The sequence below is a fragment of the Anopheles maculipalpis genome, chromosome 2RL (genome assembly GCF_943734695.1).
Source record: "Anopheles maculipalpis chromosome 2RL, idAnoMacuDA_375_x, whole genome shotgun sequence".
NCBI classification, from domain to species: Eukaryota; Metazoa; Arthropoda; class Insecta; order Diptera; family Culicidae; genus Anopheles; species Anopheles maculipalpis.
In genome coordinates this window covers 81,718,226-81,742,250 of record NC_064871.1, presented here as the reverse complement: position 1 = coordinate 81,742,250, position 24,025 = coordinate 81,718,226, and the positions used below count along the sequence as shown (strand labels likewise).

General features: G+C 42.4%; 1 protein-coding gene across 4 annotated transcripts in view; it reads left to right on the top strand.

Moving 5' to 3' along the window:
* Window positions 1–24,025, top strand: part of LOC126567739 (patronin) — a 59,245-nt gene that overhangs the window by 17,791 nt on the left and 17,429 nt on the right. For 3 of the 4 annotated variants that reach the window (XM_050224009.1, XM_050224008.1, XM_050224007.1), the window contains exons 2-10: window positions 11,252–11,563; window positions 11,672–11,760; window positions 13,317–13,461; window positions 13,606–13,755; window positions 14,144–14,244; window positions 14,312–14,418; window positions 16,943–17,179; window positions 23,259–23,387; window positions 23,463–23,585. In XM_050224009.1, coding sequence (XP_050079966.1) covers window positions 11,252–11,563; window positions 11,672–11,760; window positions 13,317–13,461; window positions 13,606–13,755; window positions 14,144–14,244; window positions 14,312–14,418; window positions 16,943–17,179; window positions 23,259–23,387; window positions 23,463–23,585 — 1,393 coding nt within the window. The remainder of the gene's footprint in view (window positions 1–11,251; window positions 11,564–11,671; window positions 11,761–13,316; window positions 13,462–13,605; window positions 13,756–14,143; window positions 14,245–14,311; window positions 14,419–16,942; window positions 17,180–23,258; window positions 23,388–23,462; window positions 23,586–24,025) is intronic. The other variant, XM_050224010.1, reaches the window with a different exon arrangement.

Here is a 24,025-nt window from a genome sequence, read left to right as displayed (position 1 = left end):
GCAACTTGTTTCGTCTATTTATATGTTTAATAAATCATATTCGCCAAACTGTTGGTCTAAAAGCTCGCCAAGAAGTGAGTCTTGTAGAAATCAATTTTTCTTTTCCATATGGTTGTGTAATTTTAATTGACAAAAAAAAACAACGACTGTTGCCACTTTCCCATGTACGTCTTCTTGTACTGCGGCCAGATGATCGCAACATGTACCACATACACACACCGACATGACAGAGAATTGCGGAAGCGTGTGGTTTATGTTGCGGTTCAGACCATACGACTGACACATGGCCTACGGTTGTGTTTGGCCGCCTTCCACTCCACAAGACGTTCCCTTCCCGCACCGACCAAAAAACTCAATGTCTGGTGAACCTTGTCGCCAGCGCTGAGAAGCATAACGATGGACATAAAATCGTGATGCGTTACAAGGAGCGTCCAACAGTGCGAGAAAAGCCCCGTACTGTCGCTAGCAAACTTGTTGCGGTGACCCGCACGTTTAGCCCTTTAATGATGTGATCTTTGATCCGTCTGTAAACGAAATAAGCAACAGCTTGAGGAGACTCTTCGTGCAACGCAAAAGAAAGGGTCAGGCACGTGCTGCGAGTTAGTGTGTTGAACTAATTTACTTGTTGGTTAACTGCTTCAACAACACTTCACTGTTTGTACCCTGATTTTTGTATGTCGCGTAAGCAGCTACACGACTTTTTCTGTCTCGCCCAGTCTTCTTGTCTTCACCAGGCTGGCAGCAGCGGTGCTTGGGTAGTTTTAAACTTATGTTTATGCTAAACATCTCACACCGCAGCACCTATCTGAGGAATGAACAAAAATAAAAAAAAAAAAAAAAACGTTTCGTGGCACAATTTTAACCAAACCAACCGAAAATAGCTCACAGTTTCCCGTGGAGCGTCACGTTTTACGCGTTCCATTCCAGATATTGAATCTGGACATGGCTTGGCAAATGGGGAGAAAAAAAAATAACATCGACACTACTCTATTGCTGAAGCGTCCAGGCATGTTTGTTTTTCTCGCCGTTCCAAGCTACCATGGGGCGCGGGTTGTTTGTAGAAAGGAGCCTCAAACGGGTGGGACTTGCAACTACTGCACGATATCGCTTGACGAAAAACAACATCCTCCTGTGGCGAAGAAGTTACAAAACCGTCTCCAGAGTGGAGCCCAAACCGAATCAGACGTTCCACCGTAAGAAAGTCGTTTCGTTCGATGTTGGAAGTTTTACGTCTGAGTTCTCCATCCGATCGCTCACAGTGCGCCATTGAGGGTTAGGTTTGTGTAAACCTTCACTTTCTCCTTCGATGCGATTTTCACTGCTCCAAGGGCTGTTTGTCCGGCTGATTTGCCTATCCACGGCCCACTGTCACCTTGACAGTTCGAGGAGAGTCCAAGAGGAAAGTGACTTCGGGAGAAGAAGGGGTATCTTGTCTCAGTTTCCCATTTCCTTCCGCAAAGCGCAGCGAGTGTGAGAAAGTAGTGCCAAGAATGTCAGCTGGATGAACTTTCTCCTTGGAACTCTCGCACCGTTACAAGAGGGCAACCTCTTACCCCGGTGTTTGTGTGCGTGGAAGTTCGATGTGCACGTTTTGGTCATGGTTAGCCAAGCGTCAGATGTCGTAATGTCTAACACACAACCCCCATTGCCCAGGCCAACGCTCAGTCACGACTCCATTATCTCCATTGCTCCACTCAGTAGCAGCTGTACAGTGTGAACTTACATGGCTGTAAGAACGCTTGCATCTCTTATTACCTCATCCGGAACCGCTCCCCAGTAGAAATTGCTGATAAGTTTCCGGATATCTGGTGAAAACTCGAGAAGAAGGAAAGAGAAATGTCTCTATATGGGTACCTGGCGTAACTTACCCTTCAGCGTGAACTTAAGGTTCACTAATTGCTGCTGCATGCTCGTGAGTCACGGTTGATCTCAATAGTTTACACCTTCCTTGGGCCACCTGTAAATTATTTACTATCTCCCTAGCCAAATCCATCGTTGGAGGTCCGCTAGACGATTGTAAAAGGGGCCCGATTCGACCCGATCATTGCAATTGCTGCACCCGACCTGTGGTCGATTAAGTTGCGCACCAAGATGGAGCCCCCGACAGGCCCAGTTAAGACCACACGTACCTGTGATTTGTGGCTAATGGTCGGTAAGAGAGTGTAGCGTGATCATGATCGTGGATACACGCATTTGTGGTTGTGCTTGAGCAATGCTTAAATTCGCGTAAGGTGTAACTGATTGAGATGTCTAGGTTGGTATGTCTTAATTGTCACCATCTTGTGGTTGTGGTGAAATGGCGAACGGATAATTGGAAGTCTGAAAGCTAAATAAAATGAAGCATATTTGCACACTCTGTAGATCTGCTAGCTTATGCAGATCACAATGATTGATGAGAAGTTTGAAGCTCAGAGCAGGAACACGTCATACGACACCATTACGTCATGTGGTGTCTCAGTTACCCGCGGTTTATGTGCATAAATTACAGCGCTGGTCCACTACAACGGTGATAGTGTCCGCTGTGCCAAGGTGTATGTTAATCTCAAACGACGGATAGTGAGTCCAAGCAACAAGACGGCGGAAAAGTGTCACATTTCTTGTAGGTGGAACTCCATCCCCATATAGAATGACCGTGGACCGGGTAGTGTAGGAGTAGGAAACATTTTGGAACTTTAGAGCGTTACTGCGTTCTTTTTTCTGACGCTTACCCGTCAGGATGATGGTCTGGCCTTTGTATTTAACCACGCTGTTTTTTTGCGTTGGCAAAATATTAGTTACAATGCTCATATAATAGCTCCGTGCCCTGCGGAGCTTGCAAAATTTCGTTCCGTTCATGCACCAACTCCTGTCTAAGGGTGTCCTCCATCTAGAGAGAGAGAGAGAGAGAGAGAGTCGTGGAACACAACTCCCAAAGATCGCTTTAAAAAAATTGAGGGAAAACTTGTCTAACGTTGCCAGCTATCTTTATAAATCATTTGTAAATTGTCGTTACGACTAGCATTTATTGGTACTTCCAAATACGACACAAAAAAACTAGACACTGATCTTGTTTTTCTCGCTCCCTTCACGGCCATAACTCATCGTGTGACAATGAAAGCCAAACCATCGCCATCATCGGACTTACGATTATTCTACCGCTTCAGACAAAGTAGTAAACTTTTGTACGAAAATAGTCTTTGAAATCGATATTGTCTGGGTCCTGCTCAGCGGGAAAGGCGAGCCGGCAAAGACGCATTTTATGCATTCTACCGCGGAAGAATGAATGTAAGTAGTCGTCCGCATATGTTTAAACATGCAAAACAACGACCGGAAGCAGAGAGAGAGTTGGGTGTAGCGTGAGACGCGGGTATTGTTGCGTTCGTAGCCTACACCGGCGGCCCATGGAGCTCCCAACTCCGGAACTCACGATCGAGCATCCGGTGTGGTGAAAGAGAATTCCGTTGCAGCCGTCGACGTTCGAGCCGTCGCGCCCGATGAAAATGGAGTGGAATGGCGATTGGAATGATTGGACGTCACTTTCCTGCACCGAGCGTGTTGGTGGATGATCGGTTGGCCAGGGGTGGTTCGAATGTGAGGATAGGGAAGGTGGTTTGCAAAAATGCAGCGGAACGAAAAATTATCATACCAGACACAAACACACACGTGCACAAAATAATGGTGTTTGCTGGAACTGCATCGAACTCACCGATTTGGCGTGGGATACCGGAGAATGTCTTAAGAGCCGGCGAACTTGAAGTCATTATACGGTTCGAAGTCCGGACTCACGTAGACTGCCCTCGCCAATGCGTTGAAAGCGCATTGGATGCCCAATTCCTTTACGATCTTTATACAGACTTTCTCTACAGACGTTTGGCCAGAAAGATCCGATCAAAAGGGCAAGCGGGAGAACTCTCGAATGATCGCACAACTTGCGCATCATAATAAAACGCTAATAGTGCAATTAATTAATAACGACTAATCGATCAATTAGGGGCCAGCGGTATCGTTTCGCTTTTTATTTCCTGCCCAGGTATTGAGGGTATCGAGCATTCGGCTCCTCGAGGAAAAGACTCCACTTTGACAGCTGTCAGTTTGTTGTTGGCAAATGAAATTAAAGCTGAGTTTGATTTGTTTGCGATGGCGCTGTTTTGCCCTTTCAGACGGTGGATATTGCGTTGGCAGGCAACTATCCGGTATGAGTGTCAAAGATTGTTTATTTGCAATAGACGAGCAGACGGTAGGCGTTGGCTAATGAATGAGTGGTGTCCATAAATTTTAGTGACCTTCTTTTATCCTTCGTTCGGCCGACTCTATATCTGTGCTGTTGCTTTTAGTGCACCTTTAAGATGTAAATGATGTAATTGAATAGACTTAAAGCGACAAACTTTGATGATGATTGTTTGCTAAGTGGATCATTTTTGGGTGCTACTCGCTTTAACATAAAGCGCGTGTATTCAGTGCGACATGAGGCTTCCGGTTCCTTCCCTAATATTATCTTATTTTCGCTATATTAAACTATCAGATTTCGCTATAATATGCATGTTTTTCATCTTTCATTGGTTGACACCATCACGGAAGCCACCCAACCTCTCATATGTAAGCTTTTGCTGCTACTATCGAACTGACACGGAGACCAAAAATCACGCCCAAATGCTTTTCAGTTGATATATGACGTTCCACCATGCCATTTTCAAGGTTTTTTCCTCTCTGAAGCTTGTTCGATCACAGACAGAAAACAAGAATGCGTGAAAACAACCCTCTCACGTTCGGAGAGGGTGGCCAATAGTAGTCACGTGTGTGTGTTGGTGAACTTGGCATTTTTTTTTTCGTATGAGTGGAGTAGCCTGTCCCGTATCGGACACAACGGTCACCTCGGTATTGACACTCTCTAGCCGCTGGCGCGGTGGAGGTTAAGGTTTGCAATTTTCAGCAAAGCGTCAAGTCTCAGGTGTGGTGTTGTGTTATACAACAAACCCCCGAAACGAACCACTGGAATGAAACGGAATGTTTTCTGGTAGAAAAAAAAAATGTTGTCGGAAGTTCCTCGTAGGGTTACCCTTCTAAAACATGTGTCTCCGATGGAAGAGCTTCTACATGCACAACATGATGGATGACGTAAACTACGACATTTCGTATTATTAAATATGTTTTCTTAGGAGCAAAAAATAAAGCAAAGGAGGAATATGAAACTCCTGAAGATAATGAGGCTTAATCTCTTTCATCGATTATGTCACTTGGATGGAATCATTCCAAGCACCTGATGACAGTTTTGGGGTCTATTTTTAAACTTCCAACAGAGTTAATTCCTTTCGTGGTTGTATTTCATGTTAAACCTTCCCTTAAAATAGTTAAACTTCAACATGTTCCACAACATTTATTACAATTGAACTTTGGTTGTCAACAGAAAAGACAACCAAACCACTAATCCTTCCCAAAACACACACACACACAGACTTTGGATCGTTCATAAATTTAAGGCGAACCTATTTTCATAATCAATCCCACGAGAAGACGAGTGTGGGATGTGATGGGCGATTTACTTTGAAAACAACTCCAAACACCGAAAAGGCATACCTACGCCTCTCTTTATACACAATCAAATAACATCTTCTCGGGGTGAGGTGCTTTGAATCGCTCAGTCAGCAAGATGGAAAGTGATGGACGGTTCATAAATATTTTCTCCAACGTCGTCGCACTGTTGCCTGGTGGATTTAACCCTCTTAAACGACCTTATTGTTGAGCGGGGTGGGATTTAGATATCTCATGTGGAACAATTTTTCCTACTGCAAACAGTGAAACATACAATAGTGGGCTTTAGTGGCGTATAAATTTCGCATTAGCATCTATGGATCAGCTTTGTCGATCTTTATCACTTAATGAAGCTTAAAGGTATCATCAGCATCGGCATATGATCGCTAGATCTCGTGTATATGCTTTTCTACATGCTCTTCTGTTGCATCTGCAACGTGTCTGCATCATATTTTGCCTGCAAGGCACCATAACCGTTGTGGCCTCAGTACTCCGTACCACAGATGCTGTAGTTTCTTCTCCGTAGGCCAGGTTGTTGGTTACGGATGATAATATTAATCAGAATATCTCGCGGTGTGCGTGCCCTGGTGCTCTCGTTAATGAGCGGTGGTTTGGTTCCCTTCCAAAACGTAAACTACGCTTCTGCTGTGCGGGGGGGGGTACCTTGTACTCTCGAGGGGCCCTTTTACACGTTTTCAAACGTCCAAACGGCGCAGTACAGTTATTCCTGGGCTGGGTTCGTTTCTTTTCAATCTTTCCCATCCCTCTATCATCGTTCCCGATTATCGTGTGTTGCACGCTGTGTCTCGCTCGGAAGGGTAGGTTTATTTTTAAGACATTGAACCCGCTTGTCCCTTACCGCCACACACCGCTTTCACTTCTATGCTCTCCAGTAAAAACTCCGTTCGCTGATGTTGAGCTGGGCGAGAATTAGAAGATTGACAGTGCGGGTCACCCTGAGGACCCAGGGATAGGGATGCATCGAACGTTGCATTAGCATGGCTGGGATGCACAATTTATGCGCATGGACGGTCGCATTTGGACGCGTGTTGTGGTGTATTTTTATTTTTGCACCGTGTGCGTGTGCTATTCTAAGGCTTGTGGTGTGAATCATTCCGATTTTGGTGGGACTAGAATTCGAACGCTTGTAATAGAGAAGACATTGGACGAATTAAAGTCGGGTTTAAAATGAATTACTGTTTTCGGAGTGATCCTCACTAGTACAAGACTGAAAATAGTTTACCCTCTCACACTCTCGTTTTGAAAATGTCCAATCTCTAATGTCTGGACTTATATGTATTTACCAAGTGTCACGTCACACGAACATGAAAATCCACAAGGTTACAAGCCTCACCACAAAACAAGACAAAAGAAAACATCCTGCGGAACTGGTTGAAAATGCCACGCTTTCCATGTGATGCAATTGTTGTACTTTATTGCTCCCTATGCTGTTTGAAGTGATGCTCCAAAAAAAAAGGAAGTTTGTTGTGGTATCAACAAACACACTTACTCGTCAGTGTGATTAACTCCAACGAGCATGTGAACATACATGTTCAGCGTTAGAGTATTAAACAGTGGATCAGAGGGGTGGAATTTTAAACGTGACTCCCTAACAGAAACCTGAAAAAGAGTGATAAATCGAATGTTGGCGTTTCCTGTTCCACAACACCGTGATTAAGTCAGGAATCAGAATACGAGGATTCTTTTAATTTTACGGAGAAATTTAAATTTATAAAACTATTTAAACATATCAATATTTTAACCAAGAAGAATTAACCAAAGACTGTTTCATCCAGTCCAGTGCGTTTCCGACCTACAATGATGACTCGTGGGTTTTTTCCGACTTCCGTAGAAGTAACAACCTCGAAATATATGTTGATTAATGTGTGTCTATGTCGTTCTTTCGAACGGTTAGTCCTACAGCTTTTAATTATTCCATCTTTAAGATTCAACTCTGGCGGTGCAATACTGTTAGGGATTTAGGAGTCAAGCTGGGCTGTCTTACACAAAGCTAACAAAATGCTTGGATTTATTCGTCGTCAGTCTAGAGAATTTAGTGACCCACACTGTCCCTCTTAGAATGTTCCGTAACTAAAGCGACAAAACATTTTCAATTTTTCATGCGCTTACGCTGTTACCTGATAGTCGGTCCACTGGTCATTGGTCAAAGTCCAACTAATTGACTAGAAACTGTCAAAATTTGTGAGCTTTTGATCAGGAATCAGAATACGAGGATTCTTTTCCGACGCGACGGGAACAATAAAAGTTCTTTGCGCAAAAGTTTTTTCGTAGCATCTGCTCATTTCTTCAGTTATGCCACATTTCCTGTCGGCCGATCGAGCAAATATCTATCAGATTCTGATCATTCTGGAGAAGGGAAAACTTATAGAGTGGGAGTTCTGGCCATCCGACCTTTTTAAGTTCCCAATCAATGAAAAGAACGTCACAGTCTGTTTTATTTCTTCCAGGAATGGTATCCATTCAATAGTTGCCACATGCATTAAAAAGCATCATAATGATGGTGAAGTAGTGTTTTTATTTGATCGAAGCGAGCTCTGGAAGAAAAGATCGTTTGGGCATTTTGGGGCATCCAAAGTAGTTCCCCATTACCATCCGATCGCAATTTTCTAGATCAATTTGAGGAGGAAAATCTATCTAAATAATTGTATCGTTAAAAGCAGGGATAAATTGATGAAATAGGCGAACTTTCAACAGAAAAAGGCCTAGAAATTGTTCTATGATCAATGACATAATGACGTTTGCAATTTAATTTGCATTATTCTTTGTTTGACTGGCACCACCACCACCTAGGCATTACAAAAATGTGTATTTCAACGGTTACTTTTCAAATATTTGCCAGGCGTTTTCGAAACGCTTCCAACTGTTTCACCAACCATTTCAAATATGACTGTCCAGTTTTACTTGACCATTATCCACTTCAACCTAGCGTTTGTCCAGTTCAACTTGACCGCTGTCGAGAAACGGCGACGGTTGTCTAGTTCAACCTACCCGCTGTCCACTTACTATCCGTAATCGGTAATAGTAGCTTTCAATATTTGAAATAGTTCTTCTCAAGTGTTAAAGCTACAAACAGAGACCGACCTACAAAGAAAGCTACGTAACACTTTTCTTTTTTTTTCTCCAAATATTTGGAATTTGTATGCTTCAAAACTCGTAATTAAATTAGTAAAAATTAAACACTTTTTCATCCCCAACAACACACAAAACACAGTGGTATGCCCATTTGCCAAAAGCACCATATTGGAAGCACCCGAAAAAAAGCGTACCTTTTACCGGACAGCCGTTTAAAATCTGTTTATGCTTCTTTAATGAAACACGCCCACTTTCGCCATCCGCGTTTGAAGCAAAACCAAAAAAAAAAAAAACGAGCCTGAAAAAAAGATCCAGGTGAGTGAGTACACCGGGAGAGCATGTAGAATGCACGAAAAGCCGCCCCGCTTTTCTCGTCCCACGCACGGCGGGATGCTCAATGCCTCAATGGAAAAATGGAACAGCACACCGTGCCGAGAAGCGCGGTTTGCACTACTGCGGTGTGTGGCTTGCACAATTGGGCAAGCAGCAGAAGCCCACCCGCGTGAGTCGTATCGATTTATTTCGACCGACTAAACGACCTCAAATTTGTTGAAAAGAAGGCTCGCTCGGCTGCAGTTTTCCGCATGTTAGCTTTGGGGCATCAGCTGGTGGAATTCCTACCCCGCTAATAGTGGGCTAATTTTGTTTTACCGATGGGAATGGGCAGGGTGGATGATGGAGGGAGGAGCACATGAAGAAAGAAGGGGCTAGTGCATGCCCGTCTCCCTGCGGAGCGCACGGTGGATTAAACCCACATAATCTCCTGAAGCTGTGGAGATAGATGTAGTGGATCCGTAAGATGTACCAGAGATTGTGTGGTGCTGTGTTTATTAATTGGAAAAGTTTCCTTGTCTCTCTGTTGGGGAATTGAGTTTTGAGAGGAGTCGCAACCAGCAAACCACCCGGATAACACTGTCAAGTTATCTGTGTTAGGATTTAGACGAAGGTTTCTTAAGTTTCTTCTTCTTCTAAATTAGCGACCTTCTTCTAAGGTAACGTTGGCCATGGGATTGAAATCCTGATCCCGCCGTCTGAAGACCGACAACGTTATCGCTCTGACTGGTTCTTATTCAGCATAGTCTTAGGTTGCCTAGTCTTTAGTCTCTATTTTATCCATACAAATAAGTGTATGAGAAATAGTTTCAATGTATTTACCATACACGCTTCCACTTATAAAACAAAACCTTTTTATTCTTGCCACGCAACCACCCTTTACATAGCGCGAATACGCGTGTAGGTGTGAGCAGTTAATTCCCCCCAACACCATGATTAATGTTGCATATTCATGCGCCATCACTAACGAGTCATCGGGGTGAAGTTGTTGTATTGCCACGGCTCTGCTGCTACACCAATCTCCAAACAAAAAAAGGTAAACAAACTCCCTTATCCCTGTTTCCGTGTAAATCAGGTTTCGGTTTTTGGCCAGATTGCTAGTTGGGTCGTCGTCCACGCCACATCAAATAGTGGACCACGAGGAAACGTTCACCTTTAACCCCTAATGAAGGCACGCCTTGGCACTTGACTTTTGGTGGGAAAGGTGAGGCATTTGAGAGAGGGCATACGATGTTATTTAGTACGGTTGTTTAACGCGGGTGCCGTTAAGAAGCAAACCAGTGGTTTCGATTCCGGAACCGGTCCATAATTATGCCAATGTGTAAAAGCCACCGTGTGCGTCACGCCACGTCAAATGCGAGCACTATTTTGCCTGCAAATAATCTGAATTAAGTCTTCAACCGGTGAGGAATTGGTATGTTTAGGAGCAAAACGAAACGATTTGGAAAATGTCTCTCCAGGGAGACTCGTGTTAGTCAAGGACACTACTACTACTACCATCATCTTGAAATCCCTTTTTTGGAGAATGATCTCTCCGCTTCCCGATTTTGTATGACCTCCACACAGGCCCATTGTTGGAGCCGCAAGGGTTGGAAGAAAACAATAAAATTAAACGCTTTATGACCTTGCCGTCGCCAGTTGACATACATATGGTTTTGTGCGGATGGGCGTCGCCTTGCAATCTTGTAGGGAATTGTCAGCACTCTCGTACAAGAAGAAGGGCTCACTCAACCATAGTGTGCGGATGCCTACCACTTTGCTCGGTCCGGCAAAGTTTCGGTTTGTAGCCTTGTCACACTTTTACCGATGATGATGAGCGTCGGTTTTTTGCTGCTAGCTAGTGCAGTTGACAGATGGTGACAATGTTGTGTCTTGAAAACATTCGCAATTACTGTGCCTCACACTACTCAGATCGGCGTCTAGAGAGAAGAGACTTGTAGCAGACGAACTGTCTGCAACAATGGAACGATTAATTTTGTCTTTTAGCATATGGCCGCCCATTGGTATCTTGATCCCACACGATGCCGTCACCTCACATCTTTCTCTCTATCTCTCTCTCTCCCGGTGTTAGGTTACGGTGACGATACGCGCAATGAAGTAATGCTTCCAATTTAGTTATGTCATTGTGAGAAGCAATTTATCATTGCGTTGTACAATTGAGTGTTTTGAAGCCTTGTTTTCTCCTGACTACAGGCTAACGTTTTGTAATGATAATGTAGAAATTAAAACCTCCTTTACACTTGCATAATCTTACCACCTAAAAACTGCAATTACACAGAAACTAACGTCATTCTCCATTTCTCCCTCTTTCCCTCAGGCCAAACAGAGATCGTCAGTCAGATGGCTGCTCTCGAAAGCGTACAACAATCGTGTGCCAGAGATACTGAAGGATCCGTTCTACCGCGACCACGAGGGTCAGGATCACCTGAAGCCGCAGATCGTGGTCGGGCTCGGCAATGCGTCGATCTACTGTCAGGTGTTGAGTAACATCTACTCCGATCCGAACTACCAGAGCCTGAACCACTGGTCGATTCTGCAAACGCTGTCCCGGAAGGGTGTCCCACTGAACGAGTCGTCCGATCAGCCCCTCACCGAGACGGTACTCATACAGACGAATCCTCTTAGAATTGTAAGTTGTGCGCCGCCCCACATCCGCCCCATTTCGCCGCGGAGCTTAGCCTCAATAACGCAACACTGTTTTAAATTGCTTGTTTTCTTCTTCTCTTTTGTACAACAGAATGCACATATGACTGTGATAGAAGCGCTGATGGTGTTATACGCTAAAGAGGTGGCTTCCAGTGGAAGAATTTCCAGTGCTTTAGAGAGGTACGCAATTAGCACACGCACTATCATCATATACGGGGCTTGATGATGGATGAGTTCCGTTTCGTGGAAGAACCACCACCATTTGTTGAGTGCTTACTACGTGGTGCGAAAACTGTTGATGATGCAACAAACCCCGAGAGAGCAAGGGATCGGCCACCGGCCAAAAATCCTTGGAAGAAACTATCTGTAATATAACACCGACAACCACACTTGCGCCTACCGCACTTGTTGATGGATGACTCCCTGCCTGCGAGACTCACCCATCAAAACGTGTTGCGCAGTGTGTGTTCGGTCACTGTTTGATGTGGGCTGCCCGAAAGCTCGGATTATTGATTCCACAGTAACTCGGTAGTTCGTTTTGTCGCTATCCATAGTTACGGGACCGAATCGTCATGCCACTAAACCATTCGGTAGCTCCTTATTCTTGAAACCGCGTAGTGGTTGTTGCGATTCCGAGTGTGTTATGGAATTTTGCTAATGCGGAGCCATTCGGAACAAAGAAGGTTACCATTTGGCGTAGTACGGAAGATTTGGCCAACTAGGAGGGTCACCTTCGTTAGCCTACAAATTCCATCCCTAAATCTGCCAACGTCAACACTCACAGCGGCGGCGATGGAATTGAAAAGGTGGAGTTTAACATATAAACTCAGTGTTCTGGTGATTAATGAATCGTGAAATTGGAACAATTTGCTTTTTTTTATATAGTTTTGCTTTGCCATGTATAGTGATGCTCATAAAAAACGATTTTTGTCCCAGGAATGTCCGTAAGCGATTTTTGTGTGTATGTCGTATTGCCGGTGCTACAAAATGAAGTGGTCGGAATCTGAAAAATCTTTGCGATTACTGTCGCTAGTAGTTTGTTGTGTGTAGGCGAATCGTGTGGTAAAATGGTTTAAGTGGATCTAATGGAGATGAAATGGGATGATATTTTTACGCGAAAGGTGGCCAGAGTGAAGTCAGCGTGCGTCAGGTGTATAGGCACAGGTGTCACACATTTGAACGTTAAAGGGCTAGCCATCAAACGCTGAAGGACATTGCGTTCAGATCTGTACCGTGAATTCTATTAGGCCCACTCAAAGTTTGCGTTCCACACAATAATGACCGCACGAGAAGGTTGTTGGTAATGCGTAGGCATTTTCTTTATAAAATTTATCACCATCCGTTCCGGAAATCGCGCATGCCGGACGCCGGACACAAATAACAAAGTAAACTGGGCGATTCTTCCGTAAAGTGGACGATCTTGAGAAAAACGAATAACCAAATTTGCAAGTCTTTGTCTAGCCTAAGATATAGAAGTCTGGCCTTGCAGAAAATGGCGACACTGCTGGTCACAAATCATTCGCAATCAATAAAGGTTAACAATCCGGGACACGGGTGTTCTTGTCTAGGAAGAGTCAAACAGGGGAAGGTCATCGTTTTCGCTAAACGTGAAAGCACTCCATCTTGTGGTTTCCAAATGTCTGGCACGCTTGAGCTTTATCTGCCATTACAAACCAACCATAATGCTTGTTTCGCTAATCTACTTTCGTTTCCATTCCATCTCATCCGGGTGACAGAATATCTGGCCGTAGTGTAGCGCCAACGGTTCAGCATCATGAAGCTGCCTTACTGAGTTGGATTTCGCACGTTTGCGGTGCGCTGAAGAAGCGCATCGACTACGAACTGACGACAAACGGTGGCAGCGGAACTGTGGACGAATACGTAAGTTTCATTGGAGATGACACACACCGGGAGCGAGTGGATGATGATGTTGCAAGACAGCGAGTATTCCTGTGGTTTAACCTAAATCTCGTCTCGGTTTTTGGTGGGTAGAACGCTAAATAATGTACATTTTTCTGCTTGTAGGGTCAACGGCACCAAAGCCCGGACGTTCCACCTGTGCGCGACTTTCGTGAACTGTGCGACGGTGTTTGTCTGGCTTATCTAATCTCGTATTACTGTCCCAAACTAGTTCCTTGGCATAGCGTTAAATTCAACCACGTACCGACTATTGAGGTAAGTGTAAGTTGTCGTTTTTTTCACTAAATTTGACTTCTATCAAACTACAACGGCGCGACGCGGCAACGGAACGTGATTGCGCAGTGTTTATGTTCTACATTTCGAAAGACAAGCGATCGTAAACGTGCTAGAGTTGAATGCGATAGTCGCTTCCTGTGTTTGAAAATACCGGTGTAAGAAAATAGTAATAAAACAAACCAAGCACGGTACCCTTAAGTTTATGTCATAGTTTGCAGCAGGAAGAATGTAATAGAAAACAATAGATAAAACGTCCGTGGCAATAGAAAATCGGAAAGGAAGTTGTAATCGGTTAAGTTATAAATCCTTTTGTTTGTATTTCGTGTGGCTTCTAATTTGTTTTCTGCCCAACACTCCCCCTTTACAGGATTCCATTCACAATATTCTGATAGTTAGTAACTTTTCCGAGCGAAGTTTGCCATACACCGTGTTTCACATGTCTCCAGAAGACATAACCTACATGCGAGGGTAAGTCTGCCGTTCTCTCTCGTTCATCAGTTCCTCTCAACCGCTTTCCTTTTTCGCCTCATTCTAGATCAATGAAACAGAATCTGGTAGTGCTGTTGGCGGACTTGTTCAACCTTTTCGAAATCCATCCGGCCAAATGTGTCTGCTACCCGGGCATGGAGCAGCAATCACCAGGTAAGTCCAAGCATGTTCCGCGCAACAACAACAAAAAACCCTCTTTTACGTTCCAATGTTCCAAAACTGCTTCAAATCTCGAGATTGAGTTTGATTCCGCTTTTCGCGATACAGCGCGTTTCCCACACCATTCGATATCCATCACCAACTCACCCCATTATTGGTCATTGGCGCCGGATAATTTCTCATACATCTATGTCTATGTGTATGTTTGTAATTGTATACCTATCCCCCCCCATTAGAGAAATTCAGTTCTGCGTCAAATCCAATCAGCGCCAAATCATTTGTCATGACATTATCGAATCACCTCCCTCTCATAATCAAACACATCGGTCTAAATCAGTTTTTCACAAGCTTAATTTCGGCCCACCATTTTCCCAAACCCCTTCCCTCCCATCCATCAATCGATCAGGCTTTTCGAGTGTCACCGAACTGTGTGTCATAAAATTTGAATCGCTTTTGTCATGGCGATAAGAAACATTAATTGTATAGCCAAAAAACCGAAAATTGGTTTGATAAAAAGGCCTCCAGAAATCACGACGGGTATTATTGGATTGGGTAGTGTGTGTTTTTTATTTATTTGGTTTTGGTTATCTAAGCTGTTAATTTGTTAACTTTTCGTTTTATTTCTGTCTCCCTTATCTTTATTGTCAAATCCACGATCGCTTACGAACTCCATAAAGGTGCTTATTAGAACTCATTTCGGTTCGGTGCTGTGTTGATGCAAAATTGTATTGTTTTACTTTTTTTTTATTCATAAAGGACGGCCAGGCCGTATTGCTTTACTGCGTATTGTTTTACATTTCACATAACTTGATTTCTCGTTTTGTTGGGTTTCTGTTTTTCTTTTCACGTTTAAGACACGTTTTGGTTTACTTGTTGCATCTTGATAAAATTATCTTTCTTGGTTCTTTATTTGTTATCCTTGCTCTGGTATCCGGTGCTCGTATCTTCCTGCATTGTCTATCTGATCCTTGCATATTTTCTAACCGTTTATCGTGGGAATTTCTTTACGATTACCGCTGAGCATCCCTAAGTAGAGAGTATTGGAGTAGAATTTGAAATGAAAAACCTGCACACAAAAACATATTTTAATTTTTTTGGTGCTTGTACGGAAATTGGCAATGACACGCAATTGAATTGACGAAGTAAATTTTTTCTCTACTCAGAGACCATCGGTCGTAAGCTGATGTGAGCCCCTGTAAACTGCCGGTGTATAGTTGTGTATCCTCTGATCAGTATAGTTGTTGTACAAGATGCTCTATCTATAAGTAGAATTAACTCTATATGCTTGTAATTATTAGTTACAAGATCGGTAATTTACTGTACCCAATTTTATTGCCTTTATGAGAAGCATTAATAGTTGGAATGAAATAAATAAAGAAGACTATGAAAATCTGTGAAACATTGAACAAAATTATTCGAAGGATATTATTGGAACTTAGCTATAAAACTGTTCGGATATATCGCTTTACTGCTTCAGTTTTCAACTGTGATATCTTCATTGATAGTCATCTTTGTTTTCAGCACTTTAATTTTTAGATATTTTATCTCTTTTCCCCTAAGTTGTTGCATCATTATTCAATGTCTAATTTAAAATGAACAGGAATATTTAGCTATATTACTACTTATGTTTACTCCTATATGTACTTATTAAAAATCGTGGATGATACACCTTCTTGTTTTTGGTTTTAACTTAACGTCCCCTTAAAAAAAATTACACAATCTACCTCCACGAACACAGTTCTTCAAATTCTCACCATCACACTACTATTCGAAAACTCTCGCTCCACATACATTCTATAATTGGCCTGTAGCCAACCAAAAATTAGAAAAAGAAAATCTCTTCCACCTTGTTTTCCGTTTCCATCCGCATCGCATTTATTTTACCTTCACGTACTTTTCGTCATTTATGCCACCACCTTATGCGCCTTCGCTCGACATTCTTGTTCCTTGGCTTTTCCTTTCCCCAATGGAAAAAGGGCTTTCACTTCTTCGGGCTACAATTTTTGGTTTACGTTCCCAACGTTGGCTTTTCCTTTTGCTGCCGCGCACAGTGGTGAACACGTGTTACAAATTGCTCCCAACACTGCAGATCTGATTGGCGAACGGCAAACTTCAATCCTTGTTTGGGGGGGGCTTCGATCGATTTAAAACCTTTTCCGTTTGGGATATCTGGTGCCCGGTGTGAGTGTGTGTGTATAGCACTATCGCCACTACTAAAAGACGGTTTATTTCAAATTTTTCTTCGGTGAACTGGCTCCCAAAATCCAAATCACTTATCAAAACAAATCTTTTTTCACTCCGAACTTCACCAACAACATTAGCCACCCTCCCGTTTCATTCTCCAAGATCGTTAGTTCTTCTTAAAAATTCAGAATGTTCACTTTATCAAACCTCAAAGATGCCAACCAACAAAAAAAAGGAAAACCCTTCTTTAATACCTACATATCTCTACTTGCAAACCTGTACGATTATCCGCGTATTTGTGTGCCTGTTTGTTGGTGTATGTGCGGCATACCAGACACAGCTGGAGCCGGCGCAACTAACGAACACGGCATTGCCCACCGGCGAGGTTTCGCGAATCAACCGACGATCGCGGCCATTCCCGATTTGCGTCCCGGGCTCGATTCGCCACCGAGCAGCAGTGCAGCGAGCAGCGGCAACAGCAGTGCCGGCGGTGGCAACGGTGGCGGTTTTGGCTGCAGCAGTACCGGTGGCGGCGGCGGCAATGGTGCCATTAATCGGCCGCCGTTTCAAGGTCTACTATAAGTTATTTCTACACCACTTTTTTCCCTTCCCCCTTTGCTAAATTGAATCTTTTTAATTTTCTTTACAATTATTCGTCAAAATTGGTTATCTTTTCTGTGTCTGTGTTTGTTTGTGATTTCTTTACATTTTCGTTTCCATTTGTGACATTCTTTGTTTGGTACCATGTGTTCGTCATTAGTTTTATGTTTCTGTTTAGTTGCGTGAAAGTTGTTCATTGTTTTATCTATTTTGTTCTGTTTTTTTTTCTCTTCTTTTCATATCCGTTTTTTTCAACTTATCACTGTTATTCTTCCGCATTTGTGTTTCTTTTGTCACGCGTAGTTAGCTGTTCATTGGTTTACATATTTTGTTTAACAGATTTGTTACAGATTTGTTGCTGATTATGTCTTAACAGTTGAAAAAGAAAGTAACGATCGTAGTTTTACCGACAATTCACAATCACTACTGCTACTGTCGAAGCGTTCATGAGCCGTTCGTTAGTTTGTTAGCATGTAGTTGTTAGGGCGGCTTGCATCTGCATGTTGTTTGTTTCGCTTCTTTTGTACCGGTAGTTGTCGATGTTGTGTTCTGTTCATTCATCTAGAAAAACATATCCAACATAGTTTGCATACCACTTTGGCCAAACATATACTTCCTGTGTAATGGTGGTGTTGCAACATTTCCTTACCCACCCACCCAGCCAGCAGCGGCAAGCAAGCAGCGTAGCGGTAATAAATCGATGGATTGATTTTTGTTCACTTTCACCGTCGATTGTAACAAGGTGTTGTCATGTAATTGCACTTTGAGACGGTACACTGCATCGAGGCGGGGCACACCTTTTCGTATTTTGCATAAATATAGGTCATTTACATCGCGGCAAATTATTTCTTTTTTGTTTATCAGTTGTTGCGTTTATACAGTGGAAAAAGTCTTTTCTTTTTTTTTTAAACGGGCAAGTAGCCGGAAAGACAGCTTATTAAACCTTTTAATTAAGCCCAATTACAAAGCACACGAATTCACAAAAAGGCGTCATAAAGGGTGTTAAACTTTTAACAGCTTTTATTGTCAACTGTCTCGTCTGCTTTTTATTTGGAAATTAATTTCAATCAAGCTAGTAGTGATGAAAATTTAGTTCCGGACCTATTAGTTCCGTTCCGTTCCTTCCTAAGAACGAACGAACCTAGGTTCAAATAAAATCACAAAGTTGGTTTTTGCACCGACATTTTCCTGACCAAATTGAATGTTTGGAGAGTTGTAAGATAATGCTCCATTATCTTACAACGAAAGTATCGCTCAGAGTAGTAAAGCAGTTTCCCATCCATGCCATCCGGGCCGTTCTCCCGTAGTGAGGACTGACTATATCCAACTTCGTAATATCAGGAATTCTAGCAAGCCATTCGATGGCACGCGTGACATAATCTGGAAAATCTGGTAAAAATTTATTTTTTGTGGAACGTTTTTCGTTGAAGTAGTTTCAAAGAACCTACCAGGTTGGTTCTGTTCCAAAAAAAAATAGTACCTTCCCATCACTACAAGCTTGTAAAATAAAGCTTGCCACTAATAAGAAAAAATAATCGTTAAAACGCACACTCTTCATTAAGAGGCACGAATCAAACAGGTTCCGACGGTTCTCTTTGTCGATACATTTTACTCTGTCATTTGTAGTTCAAACCGACTACCGTCTTTAGTGTTTCACAAACGATTAAGCCTCTAACCATTTGAAAAACTTCACGTAACAGGGCCCCGATTTTCCATCCCAGCCTAATGCGTTTCTCTTAATTAATTGAGCAACCAACGCAACGATAAAACTGCATTCTGTCAATGGCGGCTGCCATTAATTTGAATCAGCTTGAAATACAACGTTCAGGGTTTTTTTTCGGGGTGTGTCTTCACTTCATTATCTTCACTATGATGAACGAGTGTGATTTTATTACATCTGCGTTGTTACACCACCACCGATTTTTTCTTAAGAAACACTGCACTGTTTTCTGTGTCTTATAATTGTCGAAAATGCTCGAATCTTTATGATGAATATCATCCCAACTTCAAGCCGTTTGTCTTCGCTTGACACACACACACACACCTGCTTCGCAACTGCTCAGTGAGGCAGAGATAAATGCATTTGCTTCGACTCGCTTACACGGTGTACGTTCACAATTACGCATAGCTCACGCGCCATTTTCTTCCCTTTTCGTCAATTTCTTCAGGTCTCTCGGAAAAAATAAAATCACGTTTTTCAAAATGCACTTCCCGCGCAACAAATGCGTCTGGGATTTCGCACCGAGGGAGAGAGAAGAATGTCTTATAGTTTGCAGATTTGTGTTGTTTTCGTTTTAGCCTGTGTTTTCAAATATTCATCCCCAAAAGCGCTGGTCCAGAGGAGATGATTATTTGCGTTCCATCCCGTCGACGGTGAAAGACAAAGCGGGGAAAGGGAATGTTTGCACACTTGTACACTAATCTTGATCCCATTTTTCGTTTTCCCAGCCCACCGTACACGGAGAGATCACCCGAAATGTATCACATCCGGTGGAACGAATTTTTGGCCAAGCTTTACCGGTCGAACTACGCTGGCTGAATGAATGATGTTGCCTTGGAAGAGGAAATTTTCTCACAAGCCGTTGTTTTTCTGCATCCTCCACCCCCTGAGACGGTACGCGATCACTTGCACGAATCGTACGTTTTCATTCATTCATCGCGCGAAATTGACTGACAGACACTGCGTCACGCAGTCTCATCGCCACCGTCGTCTTCAATTGTGCAAAGATGATTTTTCCTTCGCCCGGGGTTTGTGTACACGTCTACCGCGGCAGCGCACAGCTCTCGAAAGAAAGATCCAAGAAAGATCGAGAAGCAAGCAAAATGAAGGAGAAGCTTTCAAAGCTCTCTTTCGGTGCACGTAAGACGAGAGGAAAGGCGTTTTCTTTTTACCTTAAAGTAAACGGAATGGCATTTACTGCTTCTTTACGGTCGCGAGTATTGCAACCAACAGCAAAACGGTGCCGGCAAAGCCCATGAATTTAATGGCAATTGGGTGAGATTTAGGGCTGTGTTTCTTTTATTATCAAGTTCACCACCAAACAGCACCCAGCAATTTGCACCGTAGTCGTTGTATTTTGCTGGATAGAAAGGTGAAAATACATACATCCACCACCCCCCCCCCGGGCTGCCAAGGAATGTCAAGAGAAATTTACTTTTCATCCAAAAACAATTCAAACCGAGAGTGAGTTGACTAGCGATGCTATAAATGATTTTTTTTTCTCGCCGGAGTACTGTTCCTCTTGGATTATGGACACTTAGACAAAAATAGTGGAGGTTTAGTCTCTCTCTCACTTTATCTTGAAGGTTATCTTCTGGTTCATCATCCAAGTGGCAGAGGGACTAGCAGAATGCATGGGAACCTCGTGGTCCAACAGTTTTTTTTCTAATTGACTTTCAAAACTGTGTACGATTCCACTACTTCCGCTTCTGGCGAACTCGATTCCCAACAGCTGCACTTTGCTTTTGCGACCAATTTCAATAGAACTCCACCAACAGAGTTATCTGCGAACCAGGTTTGTGTTTATGACCATGTATGCTATCAGAACATCGTTTGAGTAGGTGGATTCGAACAGTAGTAACACATCGGTAGCGCTGAACATAATGGAAATTGCGTCAGCATCGCCAAAACAAGCCAACGGGCAACCCTATATTCTGAACTGAACCAATTTGCATCGTCCAAAGATGGGCTTCCGGAATGTGGCTACAATGCTCGAGGCGAAGTGATTGTATGTTTACGCCAAACAAGTTGGTGTCGTGTTGTGGAAAGAAATAGTTATTTCTTTGTGTTCTGGTTTTGTAATCCACAAGGAAATAGTGAAGTTTCTTTGGAGTTGAGATCGTTAATGTACCAGAATACAGAATGTGAGGTTGCTTTATTTCAGGCGTTTTGGAGGAAAGATACTTACAGCTCTAAGAACAGTTACAAAATCTTTAGTCTAAGGAAAGAACTGTGTTCTTCAGACAACTTCAGAAATCTCCATCATGCCCTTTCTGTCTGCGGGAAACGCTCTAAAAGAATTAACAGAATAATTCTGCGAGTTTTCTTTTCATGACATGATCAACCGAACGGAGCCTAGCTAGTCTACAAGGAAGTAGCATAAAGAAGTCATTTTTCAGTTGATATCGAGTCTTGAGAACATTCCTCTAGGTAATGACTAAGAGGTTTGTGTTACATTTTAACAAATTTTCCTGATTAGATGTCAGTGTTGACTAATACCGGGCTGCCTCCTGCTCATAAGGCCATAGATGACCAATAGAATAAATAGCTTTTGACTAGATAATCAGATAATTCAATAGTATAATCAGACAATCTTTATGCAATCATCTCGTCTAAAGCTTGTCAAAGTATTCAGCCATAAGGTTGCCTTTTCATTGAGATAAAAGTAAATTAATTCCTACTAAATTCAAACACATCGAAACCAACAAAACTTTTACAATTTTGTCCCCGGGTTCAAATGATCAGAAATGCTACATCAAGAAAATTTAAAGGAAGTACGATTTGGCCTAATAAGTTGTTTGTTTTACTAAAAAGGTAATCGAAGCGCAATAGTCTTGCTGTGCTCACATTAGTAAAAATAGTCCTAAATCCCTGCGCTTCCCCTCTTCTTGTGCCCACTGGGGATTATGCTTTCCGGCAACGCCCATATGGGTGCCTTCAGCAGTAGCACTTACACACAGTGCCCCTCAATTATAGTCTCGAAATTTCTGCCTAATTCGAAAAGTGGGCTCTCGTAATATGAAAATTAAGCCGCTCTTATTTGCCCCATTATGCATGGTGTGCCGGTGGTGTGCCACACTTACAGCTGAAAGATTTCTTGCCGAAGGGAGGAAAAACGCACACAACCACAAGAGCTGTGTGAAATGCTTCTTCCGAAATGCCAATCTCTCCGGATTTGCCGGAAACATCGGCGGTGGGGCAAGACAACCAAAAAAAAAGCAACGAAAACAAACACAACCCCGCAGATCGCTGAGGAATTGAACCATCGTAAGACACCCGGCGTTATGAATATTATGGTTTATGTTGAGGTTGTCGGTTTGCGATCAATATTTGTGCGGAAGATCATTTCACTTTCAACGAGCACTACAGATCCGAAGCTCCGAAGAAGATTGTTTCGAGTGGGGAGTGAAATTTTCGGACCGGCGATTACTTTCGATGGGTACTTCCGCCGATTTTTTTTTTTTGGTGAACGAGAGGCGAACGAGCACGTGCTGATTTGTGCGTGTGCACTCGCTGCGTATCGATCCGCACTCAAAGAGCGTGGAGAGGGGTAGCCTAATGATAAAAACGGCATTTAAGCCGTTAATTATTTAGATCACAGGAAATATGTTACAGCAGTATTTCCCATCGGTACTGTGGTGCTGCATGTGTTTGGTTTGTTTTGTGATTAAGTTGCATTTTTCACACGTTTTTATTTTAGGATGTTGTCACACTGCATTGCAAACGGCTGTAATCACGTTTTATACATTTCATCACGATTGCTAACTAGCGTCACAAACTTTAGATAGTAATTCATTAATTCAATTGAATTTAATTTACAATTATGTTTACACAAATAGAATTGCTTTTATTTTGCACACAATGTTCATTTGTACATTTTGACACGTCTGATTTAGCTTTTACTGCTTCTTTTTAATTATGCATTATTAGGCCATTTTTAGGGTTTGCGTTCATCTTCTTAGCAAATGTGTGGCAATCAAGCTTTTATTCGTAATTTATATATCTTGCGCTAGATAATGTTGCATGTCTCTTTTCATAGTCTTTCGTTGCAACAATCACAGTCTTCTTTTATTTTTATAAATGTTCCGTACAGTTTCGTGTGTAATGTTACTTATGTTTTTCTCTATTTTTATTTATTTTTCATGATGTATGTTTGCATTCTTTAGTTTTTCATTTCTATATCTTTATTTAGTGTGTCCTTATAGTTTACCTTCCTTTCGAAAAAAAAAAGAAAATTACACCCATTTGTAGCAAGAAGGTGTCCCAATTTTTCGGTCTTAAATGTGTAAAAGAATCCACTGACGCGGATTTTTTTCCTACAATTCCACAGTCAATCGGTCACCATCGGCCAGTACACTCAGGAAGCATATTTCAACCCGGGAAATACCGGAACAGCACCAACCACATCAGCTGTACCAACAGCAGCAATCACCGTATCAGCAGCCGGATCCAGACGAAGGTAAGTGGGGCTGGTGTTTGAGATAATCGAAAAAACGGCAGAAATGTTCTGATAAGAAAATCTTTTCCTTTTTAGGATTCGTTGTGCATCGAAGTAAAGGAGTGCCAACATTATCATCATTGCAGGAACCACTGGTACCGGCCAGAATTAGACAAGCCAAGGAAAAGACGAACAATGACTCGAAGGCAGAAGAACGAGGTACGATTTTTATTCGCTCCTAGGCGTGGAAGTCGATCCAGTTATGGTTTTTACTTTTCGCGCGCATATTAAAGTATTGTATGCAGTTATTTCTGATGATTAGCTTTAGCATTTTGAAACGTTCAATTTTCTCTTTTTTTGTTAAATTCTCTTATTTAATACTAAATCAATCGAATTGTTAAAGAGGGTCGAAACAGATTTCATTACACGTTCGTTTGCTGCCAATGATATGCTATCAGCGTCCATCACACCATCCAAAATGAATTTATTAACTGTAATCTATATTTTTCAATTTTTTTGTTCAACCTTATGAGTGAATTCATTTTGCAAACTTTTCATTTTGAAAACATAACTCACACACTGTGGGTGGAATGCGTACATGTTTCCTATTTCTTTCGAACTTCCCTTTCCACAAAACACCGGTATAGCTTTGTTTGCAA